The sequence below is a fragment of the Azolla caroliniana genome, unplaced genomic scaffold (assembly GCF_043228905.1).
Source record: "Azolla caroliniana isolate FFs.n. ecotype wild unplaced genomic scaffold, voAzoCaro1.0.p SCAF_12, whole genome shotgun sequence".
In the NCBI taxonomy this organism is placed as follows: Eukaryota; Viridiplantae; Streptophyta; class Polypodiopsida; order Salviniales; family Salviniaceae; genus Azolla; species Azolla caroliniana.
In genome coordinates this window covers 746,356-770,877 of record NW_028230447.1, presented here as the reverse complement: position 1 = coordinate 770,877, position 24,522 = coordinate 746,356, and the positions used below count along the sequence as shown (strand labels likewise).

The window sequence follows — 24,522 nt, the reverse complement described above, 5'->3', positions numbered from 1 at the left end:
AGAATCAAAAGCCCCTGCACCACCGGCAGCACCGGCAAGTCCCATTCCGCCAGAGCCGGAAAGGTCAATACAGCCTCCCTCGGCCAACCAAGAAGAAGCGCAAGGGGAACTGGGACAGCAGGGTGGTCCACGGGTAGAAACGGAATTGCAACTTGGCGCAATCAAGCGGGACCACCCATCTACAAGCGAGCTCATCTGTCAAACCTCCGTGCAAGCACAACAACAATGCACCGGTAGCCTGTGGCTCTGATGGATAGGCGAACAGATTGCCGGAGCAGTGGGGTATATTGAGGCGGAAGAAAGAGCGCAAAGCGAACGGTTGCTCGTCACAACCACACAACTAGAGACGGCCCGGTCCAGAATCCGGTGCCTTGAAAAAGACTTGGATCAGGTCACGGCAGAGATGGCCAAAATGGCCTTAACGGCAACACAGATCCAAACACCGGTGACTCCGGTAAGTGTACAGAATAAAGAAACAGATCAATGTGTACATACCAATAAGACCCCGGCAACAGAAACCGTTCCAGAGAGAGATGCGGCGCAAGCCCAGAAGCTTGTGGAATTGAGAGATGAACTTGCCGCACAAGAAGCGCTAAGGAGCCGGGAACGGGAATTGAAGACAGCGGCCGAAGCAGAATTAAAGAAGACGGCTGAGAACCTCCGCCGGGCAAAGGACAGCCTCCGGAAAGGCCATAAAGCGTACGACCGACTAAGGGAGGAAAAAGACAAAGTGCTGTAGGAAAAGGACAAGCTGCGGAAGACGGCGGAAACGGAAATTGAACGGCTAAAGGAAGAGCTCTGCCAGTAGAAGGACCGCGAGGACCGGGCCCGTTGACAGATCAACGCACGGCTCAAGCAAAAGACAGATTATTTTGAGCACCTGCACCGGGACTACAAACTGCTGGAAACGGAGCATAAGGAACGGATGGCCGAACTCCAGCAAGAAGTTGATCGGGCCGCGACGGCGATCGCCGACGAACGTGTGGAAAATACAAGACGGTTGGATGAGGCGGAGAAGGTCCGGATGGAGCTCCAGAGGCAGCAACAAGAAGAAAAGGAGAGAGCGTCAACGGTATTGCAAAAATTACAAAGCACATATCAAAGGCAATTGACGCATTACAAGGAGCAGGCGGAAGACAACGTCAAAATCATCAAGCAATTGAAGGAGGAACGGCAAGCGGCGGAGATCAAATCGCAATTGGGAACGGGCCGGATTCAGTGCATCCTCCGGGCATGGCTGAATCAGACAAAACGCTTGATTGACGAAAGCTCCGTAAGATGGTGGACAAAGTGGGCACAAAATGCGGCGGAACTCCAATTGCTACGGGCAGACGTGGCAAACCGGCGGAAGGAAGGAGATGATTGTTACACGTTGACTTCCGAGGACTTCACCGCCATACGGGACGAGCTGGCCGAAGACTTCCAAGTCCTGGCGGATGAACAACTGGCGCAGGTCCGACAACTCGTAGCTCAGCTAGACGATGATAGGCTGGACGCTCAAATCTAGTTTGAAAGCTACGGGCGGTCCCGTGTTCGGGAAGAAAAAGCACGGGAAGCGACAACGGTTAACCTTAGTGATGAGGAACCGTCGCCGGCCGAGGGCCAGGCCGGAACCAGTCAACCAGAGACCACTACGACGGAGGGAGTAACGACGGAAACGCCGGTGTCAGAGCAACAAACAGAGGAGCAGTCGCAGCAGCCATCAACAGAGCAGCAACAGCAACCACAACAACAACAACCAATTCCAGATGAACCATTGGAGACTCTTGAACAAAGCATTCTAGATATTTTGGACGAAGAATAGCAAGGGTCGGATGGTGGATTCGACGTACAAGGTACTGTCCCACGGGCGTGCCATGTGTTACCGACCGGCAAAGGAGTCCAAAGTGTGAAACGAAGGAGTTATTTAATTATTAGGAATGGTTGTATGTAAGCTATGAGTGTGGACGGACGGACCGGAATCGGTATGCCGTTCCGGATCCGGACCGATCCCGAACAGGTGCGGATGGCACCGTTTTGTACTACAGACTGGAAACCTATTTAAAGGCCCAGATACAATGTAATGAGGGCTGTTAATTAAAAAAAGCTTAGTGTTGTTATCTCTCTGTGTTAATTGCCGTTCTGCATTCATTGTTATATCTTACGCGTGATTATTAAGGACGATCTTGTTAAGTAGCCTAATTAAGTCGGATTAATCGTTGAGTCTAATCCTATTGCCGTAACACCCCTTTGGTGAAGTGTCTTCTGTAGACACCCTGTGTTAGGCCATTGTCCGGCCCTAAGAGTTAACAATAGCCTTTATTTGCCAACGACGATATTGGCAGGGCCATGGTCCAAATGGCCATGGAGTATATGCAGGACACAATTCTAAGGAAAATAGAAATAAATATAGCTAAATTAATAATACTGCCTAAGGCACCAGATATTCTCGTTAGATACAACTAATTTGAAAGTAGATAGATTGAACCTTCTACTTTTACAAAATATTCAACATGGGCCACTCCAATATGAAGACATCTCTGAAGTGAGGGAGGCATCTTTGGTGCCAGGTGACAATAGCCTTCATTTGTTGATGATGAGGGTTGCAGGGCCATGGTCTGAATGGTTGTGGCCTACATGCATGACTCAATGCTACGGGAAATAAATATCAAAACACCCATCCAAAGTACCAAATATTATCATTAGATAAAACTAAATTAGTTTAGATGGACTGAATTTTCTGCATTCAAATGATCTTCAACATGGACTGATCCAAAATTGGCGCGGTCTCAATTTGTCAATAACCAGGATCATGGGGTTGTGGTTCAGACGGATGTAGCCTATGTGCATAACAAATTTCTATTGCTTGATTGGTTGTAACCACTTCCAAGTGTTGTGATTGAGACACTTGGTTGACTTGGTTCTTTAGTGATGAGGTTTTGTGTCTATAGTGCTGTGCAACGATGCCATTACTTTATGATAGTATCTTATTACACACACACATCCCTCTTATTTCACATGCTGATGGCACAATAGGAAAATCTGTTTTTCCAGACATTGGTGTGTGTATATATAAATGTATATATATGGATAAATATATGGTAGATGTGCTAGTCTTAGTATTTAAGCGATGTGAAGAGGTTTGAGGTGCCTTATAACACTATGGAGCACGTGAGAGAGATATTATAATTCCATCTTGTGATGAGTGGAAAAAGAGGGTTTTACCATGAGGTCTTATGGGGATGATGCACATTGTTTTATCATCCAATTTAATAATATTAGTTCAAATTACTCGGTGTCATAATGTGAATGAAACCTTAAACTCCTAGATCCACGAGAGAGATCTTTTCAAAGATCTTCATCAGAAAGTCAAATACCTTTGTGATAACTTCTGCCCAATCTCCCCTGAGCTAGATTCTCTATATACTTGTGATATCATTGGAAAATATGTAAATTTAACAAGACATTTAATGTCATTAAACTGACACTGAATGATTAAAAAATTCTTTATAAGATCTGCTTACAAACCTCTCTCAGTTTAGACTGTGCATCGTTAAGAAGTTGCATGGTCGAATCGAGTTGAGCTTGTGCTACTGCAAGCTGAGCTCTTTTGGGAGCCACGACCAAACAAACTTGATAGTATGCATGCATGGCCCGAACCCACATGCAAATCGATGTGCATGCCTTGGATACCCTTGCAACCTGCATACAGATATACCTTTTAGTAGAGCTACTGGTAGATGTTGACAACTGAATGTAAATTCATTATGCATCTAGAGCACAAAACCTGTTCAGGGGTAAATGCTTCCATCGCAATATATGGCTCAATTTTTTCAATGGTTGATGCAGTTATATTATCTTTTTCAAATTGCAGAAGCGAATCCAGAAATTTTTGAGAATCTGTTAGCATCTTTGTACTAGGTTCCCAATAATCTGCAAGCTTTTTACCTAGCTGTTTACAATTTCCCAAGTTAAAACGAACATTTTTTCCCCTGAGAAACCATTTGCCATTATATGGTTGAGCACAAACTGTAAATAGAATGATGCTACCATTAATGGATGTCTAAAAAATCATCATTCTTACCCTGTTCGGATCAGGTACCATTTTCGGTGGTAAATTGAACATGATGCATGTAGCCTCCATGACCATTTTAACTCCTTCTGGAGGGTTTTTCAGTGACTTGACTTCAACTATGTCAGCTTTCGTTAGATTTTTTAATGATGAAAGGGCATTCTCAAGAGCAGGCATTGCTTGATCAACATCTTTTTGAGCACTTGCCGCAATAGCTTTTGCTTCAGCTGCTTGAACATTAGCTTCTGCTTCTTGTTTGGCAACCTGAAAAATACAAGCTATTTATCACTAATAAAATAAGCATTCCCTTACAAATAAATATTTCATCGAAATTTAAACACAAACAATGCCCAGAAATTAGCCAAAACATGAGCATGTTATCCCTATCCAAAATTCAAACAGCCCATGCAATGTAAATGCAAACAATAAGCTCTTGATGGTCCTGAGCTGCCCTATTGCACTACAGAGTTCATGTATCTATATAAGAAGGCCTGATAATATATCCATCCTGCAATCTGTATAAAAAGAGTTCCTTGTAGTTGGCCATTTTTCCTACCAAGAGATATTGTGGTGGTTTAATGATATCAACAAAGGTCAATCTAGTTTTTTCCACTTTCCTTATGTTTGGATGAGGACAATAAAAAATAATTTGAATTGAGGGAAGTGCTTCTATATTTTTGCTATACTATTGGAATCATTCTTGCATTTCTTCATGCGAACAATGATTATCTCCGTTTCAGCCAGCTGTTTGGATGATCTAATTATCTGTTTTGAGTGCCTTTCCCAAAACTATTGGATACCCGTCATCGATGAAAATAATGCCTCACTCACTATTGGTGCTGCTCCAATCCCCGCTCAGATCATATCATGGGATACTGATAGCAATCGGCAACTGTTCGGTTTGAACCGAACCAAACCACGAACCATGAAACTAAGGTTCAACAGCTTAAACAGTGCGGTTCAAGTGCAGATTTTTGTGAACAGTTCGGAATGGGGGTCAACGGTTTGGTTTGAACTTTTATCGGCTTAATGGTTTCTGGTTTAAAAGGTTTGAATCTGTGGTTTAAACGTTTTAGAGTTGACACTTTGATTATTTAATTATTTTCTTGAATATAACCTTTCCAGTGGTGTGTGTTTATATACACATAAGAGGGCTTCATGATATCTTCCGATATCATGAAAAATCATCCTCCGATATCTTCCTACCAAGAGATATTGTGGACATGATCCAGTTTGATTTTTGCATTAAAGTTCTGATCACCGTGTACTGTGTTGTGTTTCAGCATACCAACAAGGATTATCTGCCTATTCAGCAAGTTGTTTTGACAACACAAGTGCCAACCCTGAGTTCATTTGTTTAGAGAGCCTCAATGATTTTTGGGGCTGCTCCCATCTCCACCTGAATTATATCATGGAGTACCAATTCTTTGCTCCTTATCACATAGGCAATCATTGAGCGTAAAGGTTTCTCCAAATCTTAGTTATTTCCCTTGCAGAGACTCGGTCTCCAAGATTCTACTCCATTGAGATAAGTCGCTGTAATAATTGTATCAAATAGCAATAATTTTGTTCATGACTTTTGGAACTGTACATTTGCATACTCCCTGGAGAATAACAATGTGCACATAGTTCCAAAAGATAGTTGAGCACAGACAGCCTCCTGTAAGGAGAACTGAGGTCCTCTGAATGTTACTCATAGGTATGTGTAGGATATTTCAGATTCTAATCTTGTAATTGTTAGAAAAATATGTGTGGGTTGACAGCAAAGAGGTCCACCTACTAAGTAAATATCGAAAATCGACTAGATAGGCATATAGGGTTGCACTCTCAGAGATCTATATCTATCAATACAAACTTACAAACTTTCTAGTACACATGAGAGTAACTTACAATGGAAGTCCTCAAGTCGCTCACACCTTAGAGCTTAGATGGGAGCTGGACTAGTTGACTACAGAAAATAGTTACAACAGCTAAGTGTAAGAGAAAGAGGGTGAATATTTATATTCTATATTTGGACTTATTGTTATATTATATGAGCAAGTGAGTTGATAGTTGTGGGGATATTCCATCTCTGTCAATCGACTTGTCCTTTAATATGAACTAGCTCCCTAGATACAAGCTAGTGCTAGACAGTACTCTTAAAGTCAATACTTCAAGACTAAGAACATCTTAACCTGCCAACAAAGAATATTCTTCTACTTGACCTGACTAGTCAATCTCATCCCTAAATACATTCTGTCCGACATATCTACAGCTTCCCACATTGACCCCTCATCGACCCATATGATCGGTTTGCACAATAGCTAATCCTCATTTCAGATGCTATCACAAAATGTGCACTCTGAGAATACGTATGAGGATAAACTGACAACTTGAGGGTGATAATTGGCTATATCTAACAGTTATCATTGACAACGTCACTTTAGTTTTATCAAGGTTTATGGACAAAGCTTTGTTCATACAAAATGATTTTAAAGTGTTTCTTTTGATGTCGTTGTAGTCCCTTCAGAGAGTCAAATATCAGCATAATATCATCAGCATATAGTATATCTGTATGATTATGCCCACTATACATACTCCTGAAATGCAGATCTCTCTACGAAACAACAAAGGAAAGATATATTAACATCTACTAGAGGCCAAAGCAGCCTAGTAGACAAATCATGATCACAAATGTAGGTGCGCCCATATTATCCATGCCTAAGCAAAAATAAAGGCTCCAGTTTTTCTAAGGCCCCATGATCTTGATCTTAACGGTTGTGATAAAATCAGCTTGGAGACATTTAACATGCAGGAAGTGCTAAACTAATATGTATGGGTTAAGTTGTGATGATTGGACATCCTAGCTGAAGTTGGTTTATGTGGTGGAACGAGGCTATGATGAATTTCAAAAGTGCACTGGTATAGCCCATGTGACTAGTATCCTAGTATTCTGTCTTCATTATCACTGCCATTCCTCTGTTTGGCCTATGGTGACTCGTTGGCACATTGTTAGAAATGTGGAGCTATTGAATGATCAGTTATCTGTGATTGCCAGTGCATCCGAAAGGCTAATGTAAGGGTTGATACCTTATGCTTTTGAACCTTGGAGTAAGATTTGGCCAGGCAGCTTATAACACGTATTGCATTATGTACTAGAGTTTCAGCAGACAAGCATGAGAACTTGCAGCGGGCATGTACAAAAAATCGCAGCTCATGGACATGGCTGTCATACATGTGAATGTTGTGAAGTCCTTTGCTACAATAAGGTGGGATTGCCTATTTAAAGACACTATGAATCTCCATTTTGACTGAACTCACCTCTATCACCTATAGATGAGATATTAGTTATGGAAGGTAAAAAATGTTTCTAATCTGGTTTCATGCCGTACCAATTTCATTTCCATTGATTTAAACCTGTTGAATACGATCTTGATGAAAGACGATAACTTGTGTAGCATTGAACACAGTCAAAGTCACATTGCATATAGATAGGCAGTGCTGTTCTCAATAAAATATATAAACACATACCTCTTGCTTGGTGATGTCAGCCTTCTTCTTGTCCTCACCAATTGTTAACATCATCTGATTGGCTTCTTGAACAGTTGTTTCTAGTACAGGTTGTAGGAGGACAAGTTCCTTTTGCATCACCTCAACGTCTTGTGCAGTAGTTTCAAGTTTGTCCAACCCAACCTCAAGCCTTCCCCTAAGCTTTCCAATCTCTTCTCTTTTCTCATCTAGAAGTTTAATGTATGTTCCTAGAAGCTCAAGGTAGCTTGTGGGTGTCACATATACGTGCCGTCTTTGCTCATCATAAAACTCCTTGGATGCACGCTCAACTGATTGATGGATGAAAACACAAACTTCCACTACTGTGTTGATCTGCAATATAACAGACACGTTTTATTCTTTGCATCACAACAGTGCACCAAGCCTGTTTGAGGCCATATATTAAGATATTAAGATTTCTATTAGGGTTACCTGTTCATTTTCTAAGAGTTGTGTTCCAGCAATAAAGTTTCTAGCAACTGACCGGAGGGCCTCTTCAGGCCATTCATGAAACCAATCAATGGTGCAACAGTTTACAAGTGAAGGAAACATCCGCAGTCTTGTGCGTATTGCATCACCGATGGGGCTCATGCAAATGACTACATGAAGGTTTTGCCGAACACGTCTTAGGAAGGCAGTTTGAAGTGCAATTTTTGTTGCTGGAATGCCTTTTTGTTGAAGGAATGGGCGCATGGCATTTGCTATAAGGTCTACATCTTCGTTTTTCCAAATATTAGGTACCTGAAGTTTCAATAAATGTTTGATCATCCCACTTTTAAAATATTTGAACAAGAAATAGTTCTTATTATATCATTCACATTTTTAGTTTATATATCAGAAAACCACCTTAATTAGCCGCAGGACAAGTTTTAGAATTGTAGGGACTGCAGATCAGGCATTCCAATAAATAAGACATTACACTGGATGAATGGGATAGGGACCCACCATGTACATTATATAAGGGCCCCAGGTATAATGTTTATTTGGTGTAATGTAATTCCAATTCTCTTTCTCTGTGATAACTTGTGTAAACAGTGTTAATCTGTGGTGTTGTGTGGCATTACTATCGCTTCCCAATTCTACTCCCTAGCATTCCCCATTCCATGGAGTTTGCAGAAAGAAAGATATATTAACGTCTTTTAAGAGGCCAAATTGGCCTATAAGACCAAATAAGAGATTACATCTTAAGCGTTGTCTCGTCTTTGAGAACAAATCAAAATAAAATAAATATTACACAGTAAATATAAAAGGTGTAAGAGGTGAGAGCAAAAGTAATCAATTTAGAACATCATATGGATTTCCACACCACCTTAACAGGCAGAATAGGAGTAGGAATTCCCATGGGAAACATAGATGAGTTGTCTGTTAGTTCTTGTTACAATTGTGTGGATCAGAACATATAGCCGAAACCCATGGCAATGGTAGAGAAGAATTGCTAACATAAACTAGTTCTTCTCTTGTTTCGGTGGCATCCGCATACTTGCAAGAAGATAACTCAGTCTGTAAAACAATGTACCAAGTACAAAAATGTGTTCATGGGAGCATATTATACATCCTATAAAACTTCACGATGACATGTGTGGTATATTATTCACCTTTAATGTTCTTTCCCAGGATTTAAATTAACTTTGTACAAAAGCCCAATATGTTTATATTGTCACATCTTGTTATCATCACTTTCCTAAGTTAACATCTTGATTTGTCATAATCACATTGCTATGGTTCACATTGTTATGTCAACAACATTTTCTCCATCCAGAGTGACGATAAGCCGAAGAACACCATGAAAGCTGGACTACTATTTTTGGAGAAGTTCTCCAACAAGAAAAACTGTCTTAAAGAGAATATTTAACTTGCCTCGCCAGAGTTCAGTATGTTATTGATGTCCTCAAGAAATGACTCCATCACAATCTGGGTGTCTGAAAACAGGAACGTCATTTCCTTATCATCCACACCAGCTTTCAATAACATTCTTTTCAAGTCATCTCTCCATTCATTATTTCCATATCCTTTACTTATCTCAACCTGTAGAAGCATGGCAATTTCAAAGAAAGTGTCTCAGTTTGTTTTGGTTATAATGAACAAGAAAATCTACTCCACATTAGAAAGGCAGCAGGAAAAATATCATTGAATGAATGAAAACAGCATCAGACTAACATTTCTTCCAAAACTTCAACAATGAATGAAACCCATTATTTACCTGAAACAATTCAAAGTCTTCCATAAAGGTAGCTAATTTTGTCAAGCTTTGTCTTCCACTTCCACCGACTCCAAGGAGCAACGCATTTCCAAGAGGAAGTCGAATCACTCTGCAAATTCGCGCAGCATGTTCTATGGCATCCAGAAACATCACAAGTTTCATAGGCGTACTTGTAACATTATTGTAATCTTCCAAGTATTGTTCAACAACTTGAGATAGCTTCCCGAAGTCAGTAACCTAGTACAGAAGTACAAAGGGTTGAGGGAAAATCCTATGGGTATAAACAGATTTGAACATCACAATGCATTGATGAATTTCAGAATTTTAGACAAAACGTCATTTCATCCACAAAAATAATGATCAGAAACCGAGAATTTTGGTAGTTTGAATGTATGTGAGTTAAAGCCTAAAAATGTCACATTCATATCACTATAAGAAAATTTAGAGATGCTGTATCTTATATTTCCTTATTGCCGGGGAAATGATGAACTTTAAGTAGATGCATATTTATACACATGATAGTGCAACAGATATGTCCTGTATGACAAACTAAAACTAGACAATATTTAGGGAATAACCTCCTCGTATATCCTTGATTCTACACCAGGCACTAGAAAATCACAATATAGAAGACGATCGTTTCTGACAACATCTTTCCACTGTAATTTGAATTGCTTTTCCAACTGGTCTGCCAAGCAGTCTGAGAACCAAATCCTATCCTCCTGATTAATAAGACGATCCTGTAATGCATATCACACAGTTGCAAAATTTTCAATCTTCAGCTATAAAACATCCCAGTGATACAGGGAAGTAATACATGACCTTAAATCAATTTTTAAAAACTAATATACAGTTGTCAGAAATTACCAAGAACAACAAGAGACTACAAAATCACCAATCTGATGAGAGAAGCAGCCCTAGGAAAAGTAGGGAGGATGTGTTCAGAGAAACAGAAACAGTTCCAAGGGCCACGTTCTATGCAAACATAACATGGAAATAAAATTGTCCACACTATGAGGTTTTCCTATGGCACTTCTAATGATCAAGCTTGGTCTTATGATCAAACGTGGATGCGTGTAATGTTGTAGACAGAGATTGATTGTATGTTTATGGTCCTCTGAACGTTTGGCTTAAGTTAACCACAGTGTAATATGCTTGCTAGTTATTGATTCTATGTTTATTGTCCTCAAAATTAATCCAAGAATAATATTTCCCTACTTTAAGAAAACTGAATTCCACATACTAGAGATATGATGTTACCAACCTGGAAGACTCTCATTCCTTCATGAAGCCAAAGAGAGACAATTGAATTTACCGACTGTGTATGATTTGGATCAGCACGTAGTACACCTTGAATAACCTTACTCATATCACGCAGATTGAAAGTGTAATGTGATTTCGATGGTGTTGGCAGAAGCTCCTTTCTTATTGAGTTATATACATCTATAGTTCCAAGAACGATATTTTTCCCAACAGGCCATATTGCTTGTGAAAATTTAGCACTAAGAGTGGCTTGAAGAATGGTATTGAAGATTAAAAATAGGCTATCATCAGACATCTCATTGAAAGATAAGAAATTAAAATGACGAAGAAATCGGTTGGTTACTATATTACGGCCTCCACCAGGTGGTCCCATGCAGCCAACGAACTGAATATCAATTAGGGTACGGAAGGCACAAGGTGGTTTTCTCTCATACCATCCTTTATGGTCCATCCATTGACGTAAAATTTCAATTGGAGGCTGAGCAAAGTACTTCTCTCTTTGTGGCATGTTCAGATCATCAACAAATATTATATACTTCTTTGTAGGAGGGGGACCAAAAACTCCCTTTCTTCTTTTTTCTGTTTTAGAATCTATAAGATCCTGTGTTTGATTTGCACTTGTCCGTGCAGAAAAATTGATGAAGATAGGCACATATGATTGATCCATATCATTGAGAAGTTTATCCTGTACAACTAGTGTCTTTCCTGTACCAGTTTCTCCAACACACAGAACATGTTTGCCAATTTCAATAAGAGACTGTAGAATAAACTTTGATCTAACAGAGTCTGCTGTTGGCACAATCAACTCAGAAAATGGTTTCTCAGGGTTGCACACATATTTTGGTACAGTTTGCATCCAATCAATCCAGTCAAGTGCATTTTGATCAAAGTAGTATCCGAACACATCTAATTCATCTGGTGGAGGTCTTTCCATATGTAAATCAGCAATAGTGTCTCGAATGTATGCATCAAATTTAGCACGGCCATTATTATCACAGGTCACTCCTGCTGACCAAATCAGCGAGAACAAGAACAGAGGTTCAATCACCTGCATTAAAGCAAGACAGATATTACAAATACTGTATTATACTCTAGTCACAGAAATGGAGTTAAAATGAAATCTGCAGACCATAATAGCCTTTGATCAGTTTCTACAGCTGTATTCGAGATGGAAAAGTTGAATATTTGTATTAGATCCATATACCTTCTTCTTACAAAGTACATATTCAATATTTGATGCGTGACGTCACTTAGCTTGTAGAAATTGGGAGCCATACAACAGGGAACTAGGAAGTATGAATACTTACTTGTGATAACTTCTGTACCTCCTCATCATTCAGCTGGCCATTTTCTTTATTAAATGGTAATAAAAGACTATCCATAACACTGAATAAACTTAGAACTAAGTTATCTTCTGTAGTACCAACAGTCTGCTTGAGTGCCTTCTTAACCAATCTTACAGTTCCTACAACAAGCTCCTTGAAAAGATTGCTAAGCTTGGCTGTGTGAACATGCATAGCTGGGACAACCCTTTCCATCCAAGAGGTGAAAAGCACATCAATGCCCCTTGCACTAGGCTCCATATATACCATGCCACATCTACTGACAGTTGCTGGTGATGCAACAGCAAGATCTTCAACCTCAAACATCATTGTCATTGTTGATGACATCTGAATTATTTCACCGCTGACCAGGCATAGTTTTTTATTATCATCAAGTACTGTGTTCTGCATTAAAATTCTCCAAATGGTTAATTTCCAGTTTTTGCTTTTTTATTATTTCAATAACTACGCAATAGAAATTTTATTCACATAATGGAGTAACCAAAGGCAAATGAAATGCACCATATTCTCTATCCAGATAGCATCCACAGGACCATCGAACATTAGCCACTTCTTGTCAAGAGATGGATCTCCTGCAAGTTCACGCATATAGCAAGCTAAGACTCCATCTGTCCACTCATGTGTATTTGCATCAAAATCTCCATAAAGCTGCCCCATTGTAATGGACTTAGGATTTAAACATACCGTCTTGACCTGCAAACATTGAAAATTCACATTTAACAAATCTTTGAATTTCCATTAATAAATTGACACATGGTCCACCTCTGTAATTAGGATTGCTTTCACTTTCATACTGTACTCGAATTCTGTATTATGACAAAGAACTTCGATTCTCCTTTTCTAGCATGTGAAACTGCCCATGCATAAAAGGAGGTCATACCTTCTGATATGTTGTTGATCCAACTTGATTCAGTAAAGACATTGCCATTCCAAGTGTGCGATAACACATGGTTTTACCACCACCAGTTGGTCCAACTAGCATAAGACCATGTCTTACAATAGTTGTCTCATACAATTGAATAATTTTCGTTGTGAACGCTTCAACAGGCTGGATGTTCAGCTCAGAGCATACAGTGGAAATTGCATCAAGCAGATCATCATAGCTTATCTTCGGTGGCTCTACACCTGGGAATAGATCTGTAATAATACCAGCAAAGAGAGGAAGATCTTGACTCAAGAACTTTGGAACATTAATATCCCTTAATCCACGTAATAACAACACATCTTCATTCTCATCAGGATAAGCTCGCTTTAAGTTTCCAGCTGCAACAATCACACTCTTGACAGCTCTCATGCCATAATCATAGTGATCCTATAAAAACAGACGGTTGAATTTCCACAGAACAGATAAAATCCAGTTATATCTTACAAATAACAAACCAAATTCTTATTGGGATGAATACATATATCCTTTCCACAAAGCACATAAAATCCAATTATTTCCAAAAATAAAAAGTCAAATTCTTGTAGGGATGAAGATAATGAGAATGTCAAGGAATAAATCTCATGTGATTGGGAACTGGTTTATCAAGTGCAGAAGCATTGGCAGACATACAGCTCCTAGCTGCCAGAGTGAACAAAAATATGAGAAGTCAAATGAGATGATTCAGGAATTTAAGGGATGTTGAAAGTGTATTCATCAAGATCAGGAACAAACATAGAATTTTCTGAGGTAAGTGAATTCATATATGGGAAGACTCAAATCTATTGGTATCATGGCAGATGTTCGCTACAAGGTAGTCATTTGAAAGCCATGTGTGAAAGAAAACTCGAAGACGAACATTTAGTTGGCTCCGCAAAACGAAAGATATATTAGCTCTTCTCAAAGGCCAAAATGGCCTATAAGACCAAACAAGAGATTACATCTTAACATGTTATCTGGTCTTTGAGAATATCTAACCAAAATAAATTAACTAAACAAATAAATAATAATAGAAGTGACAAAATAATCCTGTTATCTATATGTATCAGATTTTCAAGTCAAATAGAGTGTAATTTGTCTACAAGAGATCCCTAGCATAGGTTGATCCAGAGTGGAGAGGTCCCTGAAGAATGACAATCTCCAACAATGGCGGGAGATGATAGCCGGTGGTGAGACCATGGTTGATGAGGCCCGGCCCTACATGCTTGACAAGTCTTTGATTTAGAGGGTATAGTCCGTCAGGACATATCCCTCTGCCGAATATTGTTCAACTCCTGTTGGAGTTGAAGTTTTCTGGCCGTGGTTCAAGAAGCAAAAATCTTCTTCAAGTTTTCGCATGTCGAATATGCTTAACATGTGATCTTGCACACATGTTGCCAAGCAGTATTTTACCCTGTTAGCGCCTTGCTGCCATGTGGGGTAGTTGGGGTTGATTATATCAGACAACTACACGGATTACAATAAAGTGTGCTCACACACTTTTTCACACATTGTGCTTTTCTTACACGTGTTGAGCTTGATTGTCAACACAAGCAACCTCCCATAACGAGAACCGAGGCCCTGAATTTATTCTTAAGCATGAGTAGGGTCGTGTGTATGCCACCTTTTTCTCTCCCAAAAAGAACTCTGATTCTGATTTCATTACCCATGGTTCAGTTATGTTGAACAACATTACTTTAGTTTTATCTGGTTTTAGTGATAAAACTTTGTCTGTACAAAATAATGTTAAGGCACTGGGATGTCTTTGATGTCCCTCCGGAAGTTGGAGATGAGCACAATTTCACAACGTATGACTATATCCACTATACATGCTCCAGAACGGAGTGAGTGACAGCAAGAATCCAAGAGTTAATTCTCCCTAGGCATTATTGGTCTATGCTGACCTCTCTGGGAAGATAATGACAAAAGCATTAGACAGATCATCCATCTACCTGATTATAAATTATTATAGCAAGATGGTGTACTTGTTGGATGAACCGAGCACAGGGTACATTATTGAAAGCGCAGATATTCAGGAGGAAACAATAGCTTCTCCTTTTTGGTGTTGTACCTTCTCAGCAAGGGTTCAGAGGGTCTATATGTGATCCAAAGTTGTGAAACATTTTTAAAAACATGCCTGTCCGGATGAACAGCAGCCCTTTCTCTCTGCCCATATTCACTTTAGAGAGAGTTCTAAGTTATTTTCTTCATTTTATTACCAAGTTGAATCTATTTTGGCTTGCTTAGAAGTATATCAGCTAAAGATCATTTTTATCAAAGTATGTGTTGTAATCGCACTTTGGTGTTCCATTATTCTAATATAAATCTTTGTCTTCTCTTGTTTTCCATCTTTATTATCTGTTTTGGCCATGCAGTAGTTAACGGTCCCTTTTAGTCTCCTAGACCACTTTGGCCTTCAAACAGCATGAATATGGCATTTTGTTTCAAGGTTCAATCGCACGCCAAACTACTCCTTCAGAATCAACTTACAATACCGAACTTGATACTAGAAAGAAGAAAGAAAACACAATGTGTATGCCATGCAAACCTGTGATGAAAGTTGTTCAGAGCAAAGCTTGAATGTGGTAACCATCTTCCGGGCTAGAGGCTTTGCATTGCGGAAGCCAAAGGAGAAAAGACTTATTTCTCCAATCAAAGCATAATCTGGTACCATCATTGCACATGGTCTGAACAGTGCTTTTAAGTTGTCTGGGAGCTCAGATCGACCTGCATACCTGCATGAAATTTCTATAATATTAAGTTGATGCTAGATACGATGAATCAAAATAGCATGCCTATATGATCATGCTTTAACACTTTAGAATTCTTTCTCTTCAGCAAAGCAAAAAATTGAATTTTATTTTTATCTTACCCAGGATTCATAGTGATAAAGACTGAGCATGATGGATCAAGAGAAATTTCTGTGTCTTCAAATATGAAACGCTTTAGCTTCTGTTGTATGGCCAGTTGAATGGTAAGAATCTGTTGTGCAATCACTGAAAGCACTTCCAGATCAATTCTGTTGAATTCATCAAAACAAGCCCAAGCACCACTACTGGCAAGTCCTTTGAAAAACTTCCCCATTGCCAAATAATCTAATCCATCAGAGCAATTAAAGACAACACATTGCTTTGCCAGAGCCTGAATGTCCAATATTAAAAAAGAGACATTCAATTTTTTTGCATCTGGAATCAAAATGATAGTGAGAAAGAAAGAAAGAAAAAGGTATATTAACGAATTTTAAGAGGCCATAATTGGCCATAAGACTGAATAAGAGATTACATTATAAAATGATGTCCTTTTGTAAAAGATATGCACATCGGAGTTGTGGCCAGGGTTTAGGGTGTATGTATATAAATAATTTAAAGAAGAGGCACCAAAAACGTAACTATTGATTGTAAATGTGGAAAACATTTCCTGTTAGGCAGACTGTTGTAATGTTCTCGCCCATTATTCATATTATAATTTGAGCCCCGCACCTGAAGAATTTGCCCCCTTGGATGAAATTTCAATATAAATTTATCTTCTTTCAAAGAAATGATAAAAGATATAATAGACTTGGGGCAAATAATTCAATCCACTCATAAAGGTGATATTGTTACAAATTTCAAAGAAAAATACATATATTAAAGTCTTTTAAGAGGCCAAAATGGTTTACAAAACCAAATGAGATATTACAAGGAAATATGTATTAATGATATTATAAATGAAACTTGCCTTTGTTCCTGTCATACAGTTTCCTTTCAAACCCCATCTTCCACTCTAGAAAGAACAGAACCTAGAAGATCCTTCATAATCCTATGGAATAATCTTGCAGACAACAGGCATATGCTAGTAGTTGTTTCTTGATGGGCACTATTCGTCTCCCTCGAGGAGTTAAATGAAGGACTCCCTTTCCTCCCAGATTAAGTATATACTCCTGATGAAACAAGTTTGAATTTTAAATAAAGCATTACCTTAGCCAAGTCTTTGGTTGTTTCTGTCTTTCCAGTGCCAGCAGGCCCAGCTGGTGCACCACCAAGATTAAGATGGAGAGCGCCCATTAATGTCATGTAGCATCGATCTGTTAAAGGAGTGATTACAAGTCGTGGAGTATTTCCAAGGTACTCATAACCATAAGAAAGGGATGCCTGCACCATTCGCACTGTAATACTTTCGTTTTCCCAGTAGTACCTTAGCTGGCTTACCCATTCAAAATCTGTTACTGCTTTTACCTGAAACATTAAAGACGGGTTACAAATTACAACCCATGTTCTTTTCTCCTACTGTGAAAGAAAGAAAGCTATATTGAGGTCTTTTAAGAGGCCTAACTGGCCTATAATAGCATATAAGAGATTACATCATAAAATATTTTCTCATCTTTGAGAATGACAAATGAGAATAAATACAATTGCACACAGGGGCACACAGGGTACTAAAGGATTTGATATCTAAGAACATAATATTCTAAATTAAGATAGACTAAAGCTTTTTCCTTCAAAAATCTGCATGGACTCCAAGATCGATGCCAGGTGATGTGAGAAGTCGTGATTGAAATGAAGTGTTATAAACAAAGGAGTAAACAGCATATGTGGAAGCTTCAACTAATTGATTTCTAGCACGAAATTTGAAAAGAAAACATAACTACCAAGTTTTGTTATATATAATCAATGATCAGCCCCAAGTTGTAAATCTATCCCTATATGTGCTCTTAGAGTGCACATTTTGTGATAGCGCTCCAAATGAGGAGCGGCTAGTGTGCAACTCGACCATATGGGTCGATAAGGTGTTAATCTAGGAAACCGTAGATGTGTAGGACACAATGGATTTAGGAAAGAGCGAAATAGGTAATAGGATTGGCTAATAAAGTCAACTAGAATATTTTGTGGGCATTGAAGTATGTGCCATTGACTTCAAGATAAGTACTATCTAGCACTAGCCTGTATCTAAGGAGTTGGGTCATATTAAATGACAAGTCAATTGACAGAAAAGGAATATCTCCACTACTATCAACTGACTTGCACATTTAATGTTATACTCAGACCAAACATAGAATATAATCCACTTTCTTACACAGTGATTGGATTGATCATCAGTCCCCACTAATTTTGCATTGAGCTAGTCCAAATCCCATCTAAGCTCTAAGGTGTGAGCGCATGGGTGAACTACCATTGTGAGCTACTCTCATATGTAATAGAAGTTTTGTTTTCATATATCCATCTCTGTGGTTGTAACTCTATATACCTATCTAATCGATTCTCAATATTTCTAACAAGTTTGATGAGTTGACTGGTAAAAAAAGTTAAATTACATAACTTGGGTTTCCAACAGTGTCAGCGTTGATTGTTAGTGGGCAATTTACCAAAGTTGAGAGCTGAAAACAGAAAAGAGATCACATCCATGGCTATGAGTCCCAACAGTTTTTGTTGAGAATCAAGCTCAACTCATGTTAACATGCTTATGAAGAAAACCACAATAAGTGAGAAAGTGTGTGCGCACACTTTATTGTAATCCGTATAAACTATCTGCTTACACAAAGAACTAGATTGTGATATCTAATCAGTTGTCAAGTGAAAATGTGGTCAAAGAATATCAGATATTCTTATGACAAAATCGCTCAAGTGGATATCTATGAGTAGATTCCACTAACCACATTTAATGTGGCAGTCCCTTGAGGGCTTGTATATAAAACCCCCTTGGCCCATTGTGTTTACTTTATGATCTTTAGTTGATTAATGTAGTTTTCTCGGGCAATGGCAATTTGCCGTGCACGTAGGCCCCGGCCCCATGGACCACGACCTCGACACCCTTGTCATCGACAAATAAAAGCCATTATCTCCCGCCATCGTAGGTGCTTCCCTCGCTTCGGAGACATTTCCATTCTGGATCAACCTATGATAGAGATCTTTCGGAGACAAAAGCTACAATATACCTAACTTGAGAATCTCGCATGTGCCAAAAACCAGATTCTCTCGTCTCTTTTCTTTTCATCTTATTTACTTTTATATTTACTGTGTAATATTTACTTTATTTTGATTTGTTCTCAAAGAAGAGAAAACATTTAAGATGTAATCTCTTATTCGGTCTTATAGGCCATTTTGGCCTCTTAAAAGACATTAATATATCTTTCTTTCTTTCTTTCTTTCTTCTTTCTTCAGTGCATAAGCTGTCATCCCCCTACTGTGTATTTTATTATTTCTAGTTATTTTCTCTGATTCCTTCTCTTGTCATAGCAATAGCACGTGCTTTCCTCGCTTTGGAGACCTCTCCATACTGGATCGACCTATGCTAGAGATCTTTCGAAGACAAAAGCTACAATATACCTAATTTGAGGATCTCACATGTGCCAAAAACCAACTTCCCTCATTAATTCTCTTTTCATATTATTTACTTTTATATTTACTATGTAATATTCATTTTATTTTGATTTGTTCTCAAGAAGAGACAACACTTAAGATGTAATCTCTTATTTGGTCTTATAGGCCATTTTGGCCTGTTAAAAGACGTTAATATATCTTTCTTTCTCAAAGATGAGAAGCTTTTAAGATGTAATCTCTTGTATGGTCGTTTTGGCCATTTTGGCCTTTTAAAATACGTTAATATATATCTTCTTTGTACAATTTATGGTTCAAATCAATATATCACCTTTTCATCAAGTAATTTTTGTACCACATCACGTGCATGAACATCTATGACAATTAGCGCACCAAGTGTCAATCTTGCTAGCTGAGTTAAAGGCTTTCGAACAAGATCTGTCAATGCTAGAAGTTGCACCACCTGATTCATCATAGATCAATACATAAAAGAAAAAACAATAGTTTTTACTGAATACTCATTGCATTAGTTCTAATCACAGAAGATAGAGATCTAAAGGCTTCTAAGGATACATAAAGAATAAGGACATTCCATAGACTTCAACACTTTTCATTCATCTCTGAGGTTTCTTGTTCTCCAAGATCAGCCAACATTTTAAGATGTAAGATCTCGTTCAGTCTCATATGCATTTTGGCCACTTACAAGACATGCCATTTTGGCCACTTACAAGACGTTAATACATCTTTCTTTCTCAAGGAAAGAACATTATGACTTGGGCTAGTCTCCAGAAAGAAAGTTTTATTAAGGTTCTCTGGAGGCCAAAGCCAAAGAGGATGCAATTCCTGATTATCCTAAAATGAAAATCCCATTTTAAATCCTTACTTCCGCTTATGTGGCCTACTTTATACTGTTATTTTATTATCAATGTTTACATTTGCCTGCTTCCTTCCTCAAAAATGGCTATTTTTGGCAGTATCAATGTAATAAAAGAAGTGTTATTTGACATTATTTGCTTGATGTTTCATAATCTTCTTCATCCTCTAAGGTAAAGCACAATTTTGAGGTGGGTGGGGGGGTATTCAATATGTACAGAATAGCTCAAAAACTTTTCATTTTTTTATGACATCACTAAATTTTGGTTCCACTCTCTTGACATACCTAGATCTGGGCAACCTACAAGCTCATTTTACATTTCTATTTATCCCATATTCTACCATAGCAGGTGAGTCTGTGGAATATTATCAAACTCGTTGTCAAAATCCTATAGAGAATATAATATAGAAAAAGTGGAGCAATATGTCTAAGGCAGGCACTCCATAACCAATGAGCAGATATGATAAAAAAAGAGTCAACATGTGAACTGTTGCAGCAAAAAAGTGATTCGAGTGTTGAATGGAGGTTGACAGACATCAATGATGGGAATCTAGACTCAATAGAAAACATAACAAGAGATGGAAAGAGAAAAACGTGAGTGATTACCCACAGCAGAGAAGCGAAGAAGTACACATTAAATGCTTTGTAAAAATCCTAACGCAACTACGATATCAAAAGTTTGAAGCGAAACATGCACGACATGTATCCACAGATATGATCACGAAATGTTACAGCAAGCAGGTGATTTGTGATGAACAGCGGTTGACAAACATCAAAGATGGACTCTAGACTTCAGTGGTAAACATAACAAGAGATGGAAATACAAAAATGCTTGCAATTATCCAAAGCAGAGATGGGAAGAAGTACTGATATGTCAGAATTTATTTCATCTCTACTTCTTTAAGAAATATTTCTTTCATAAATATTTTGGTGGTCAATGATTATACAACTTCTACCAACCTGAACATTATCAAAATAGTCCTGCAAGCAATTCCTAGTGATTGCATCTTCCACTTGCTCAGTCCAGTAAACAGAACTTCCACAGAGTACCACTTGCCCTGGCCAGACTTGGACCCAATCTGTTCTCAAGGTATTTTTGTAAGCAGTCAACGATATCCTTATCTGCCAGCACATAAAAATAAATGAAAACTAATTAGACAACTAGACCATTGGTACAAGTTGTTGGACAAGGTACACTAATAACAGATTCATTGTGATCTTGAGTATGAAGTAGAAAAATATAGGGATGACTACTACTGTGAACAATGCAACTATAATAAACTAGCATCAACATTGGCCCCAATTTGGGCTTTTTCACTAGGGTGCTCACCTTGAAGCTTATAATCTAGGGGATGTTTACATGTGGCATATATGCAAGACGAGATCCCAGCAATTAATGGGATGCACTTCATAAATGAAACTAATGTACTAGAGTTTTGTCATGCACCCATGTACCTGATGAAGAATACTTTCTTTCATTTTCTTTTCCACTTCACTTAACCAGTTCTCGACATTTCCAAGTGGTTGCATTGTTGTTGCAAAGGGAACCTATTCAGGTTCCATTGAAGTTCAGAATACTAGTTTTCAATCCGAATTGCATCGATTACTATTGCTGCAAGATTAACTTACCTTTTCACCTTCATCAGAATTCATGGCAATTATCTCGAGGTCCGGTCGGAAATCAAGTTCAGATATTGCCTCAAAACATTTGTGTAAGTGAGGCTGAACAGCGAGGGGATTTTTAGCTTGAGAAAGAATTTGTAGAAGCTCATCATTTGATAGAAAGAAGAATCGACTAAATGCCAGTCGTTTTGTTTCAAGATAGTCTGACAATCCCTTTTGCACCATATCAATCATCTATATCATCCATTAAAAATGTGATTTATTAAAAATAGACCATGGAATGTAATAAAAAACAAATAGCTGGAAATAATAATCAAATGTGTGCAAGGATTCGTAAATTACAGTCAAGGTCCCTTTTTCTTATATAATATTTTTATTAGGCCCTTTCCACCATGCTACATTGATTAAGTAATGTCAGAAAGCACTACATAGGTTTAAGTTCTTCATAAACTAATCTGGCAACTCTTCATCAACTACACTGACCACTATCACAGCTTTCTTTAGCTCCATCACTGCTCATGATTGCCTGCATGATGAGCATAGCATCCGTACCCATGATATAATCTGGGCAGAGGTAGGAGCATCCCCAATAGTGGTGAATCCACTATTTCAATCTGTTTCTGGTATCTGATGAATTTGGGAGCTCACAAAGAAAAGTTGCTCAAGATTAGCACTTAGCTTGCAGAACATGGAAATAATCACTACTGGTATGCTAAAACACAAGAACTGTTAAACTAACGTGGCATAAATATAAATGTGTTACCACACATCCAAGATCAGGCAATATCAATTTGTCATGCATGTAGGCCATGCCTATCTAGAACCTGGATGTGTCACTCATGTTATCGACCAAATAAAGGCCATTATCAGCCAATACTAAGCAGATTTCTCAATCTGGGATCAGCCCATGTTCTACATGTTTCAACGACAGAAGTTGCAGTCCATCTAAGCTCACAACATTAAGAGCTTAGTTAGTGATGATATCCGGTACCTTAGGCAAGCTTTACAAATTTAATTATATTTATTTTGGTTTTTTTAAATTTATTTATAGCTATATTTATATTCATATTTCCGCAATCATCATGCCTTAAATCATAAATAGGCTGACCTTGTTGCTCTCCCTGAGTTGTTCCAGCAACTTTTTGCTTGAACACATTACCAGGATATTTGGGGTAGAATGTGCTTGGTTTAACACTTTTCTCCATACAACATTTATTGTATTGAATCTCTTACTTTCAATGGGAAGTTGTGTTTGAATATCAGAGCTGCTAAAAATAGGTTCTAGATACATCCATTGTCGCTGTAATGCAAACCACTCTTCAATTGTCTCTGACACAAGGACAAGTTGTGCCTCCCATTTAGATATTTTTTCTTCAAATGGCTTTTTGAAGGGAGAAAAGCTAATTGATTGAGTTGTAGCAATATGGTCATCTAATTGTTGTAGAATACCCTCCTCAACCTTAATAATATAAGTGCCTGTGTTTTTATAATCCATTACCTGCCCACCAAAAATAACCATAATATTATTACTAAACAAACCTTAAAAGATTGTGAAACTATTTGATTTTTACACAGCAAAAATACATTACAACATGTACACCTTCAACATGCTTAACATACTGCTTAAGAGGATGCAGAGGAACCACCCTCCTCTAGTGCCCATGGCGAATAAAAGCCCTCACATGTATTGCTAAAGCATATGAATCTCCATCTCCAAACTTTAAAATATTGTGAAACTATCTACTTTTTACACAGAAACATACATTATAACATGTGCACTTTCAACATGCTTAACATACTGCTTAAAAGGGATGCAAGACCCTCCCTCCTCCAGTGCACATGGTGAGTATTATGCCCTCTGATGTATAACCAAAGAATATATATATATATGTCCATCCCCAAAACCCTGGATACTAGCGCATTCCCACCTTTGTTGTTTGTAACCCTTGAGACACAAAGCAAGCACTACATTATGTCTTATCTTTGACATAAATCTCAATATCCCTCTCTGAATAGATATAGAATAGCCATGCTCTTACAAAAGCCAACAAATCCAGTTTAAACTCATTCACATCTTCACAATTTGATTACAGCATTCCATATTGACATGCGTCCACCAAAATCCATATTATTCTAGGGTTTAACATATGACAAACATTACCTGCATATCAAGATTCTTCCATTCTCCTTCCATATTAGAAACAGCCATTTCAATGGCAAATTCCTTACTGGCAATGTCAGCAACATTTGAAATCATATCCAATTGGTCCATTAAACCCATCTCAAGACCTTTTGCCAAAGTGAATTCCTCTTTCAAGTGCATGTCCACCTTCAACTCTCTTGTAAGCTGGTCCCAATGTCTGGCCCTCATGCCTGGTTGACGCAATGCTGCAATCAAGGGAACATAAGGTTTGAACTCACCAACCTGAATACAACAAACATCAAG

The 24,522-nt window shown here is 38.3% G+C and overlaps 1 protein-coding gene across 1 annotated transcript in view; it reads right to left on the bottom strand.

Moving 5' to 3' along the window:
- LOC147856712 (uncharacterized) overlaps positions 1 to 24,522 on the bottom strand; it is a 53,563-nt gene that overhangs the window by 12,402 nt on the left and 16,639 nt on the right. The window contains exons 15-35 of the mRNA XM_087328866.1: positions 24,238 to 24,501; positions 23,185 to 23,574; positions 22,083 to 22,310; positions 21,909 to 22,001; positions 21,414 to 21,575; positions 19,911 to 20,042; positions 17,243 to 17,500; positions 16,159 to 16,427; positions 15,835 to 16,021; positions 13,266 to 13,697; positions 12,887 to 13,078; positions 12,350 to 12,769; positions 11,044 to 12,090; positions 10,358 to 10,519; positions 9,780 to 10,016; positions 9,437 to 9,604; positions 8,012 to 8,320; positions 7,562 to 7,912; positions 4,064 to 4,315; positions 3,767 to 3,931; positions 3,508 to 3,681 (exon numbers count right to left, since the gene is read on the bottom strand). Of these exons, the coding sequence (XP_087184992.1) occupies positions 3,508 to 3,681; positions 3,767 to 3,931; positions 4,064 to 4,315; positions 7,562 to 7,912; positions 8,012 to 8,320; positions 9,437 to 9,604; positions 9,780 to 10,016; positions 10,358 to 10,519; positions 11,044 to 12,090; positions 12,350 to 12,769; positions 12,887 to 13,078; positions 13,266 to 13,697; positions 15,835 to 16,021; positions 16,159 to 16,427; positions 17,243 to 17,500; positions 19,911 to 20,042; positions 21,414 to 21,575; positions 21,909 to 22,001; positions 22,083 to 22,310; positions 23,185 to 23,574; positions 24,238 to 24,501 (5,892 nt within the window). The remainder of the gene's footprint in view (positions 1 to 3,507; positions 3,682 to 3,766; positions 3,932 to 4,063; positions 4,316 to 7,561; positions 7,913 to 8,011; positions 8,321 to 9,436; positions 9,605 to 9,779; positions 10,017 to 10,357; positions 10,520 to 11,043; positions 12,091 to 12,349; positions 12,770 to 12,886; positions 13,079 to 13,265; positions 13,698 to 15,834; positions 16,022 to 16,158; positions 16,428 to 17,242; positions 17,501 to 19,910; positions 20,043 to 21,413; positions 21,576 to 21,908; positions 22,002 to 22,082; positions 22,311 to 23,184; positions 23,575 to 24,237; positions 24,502 to 24,522) is intronic.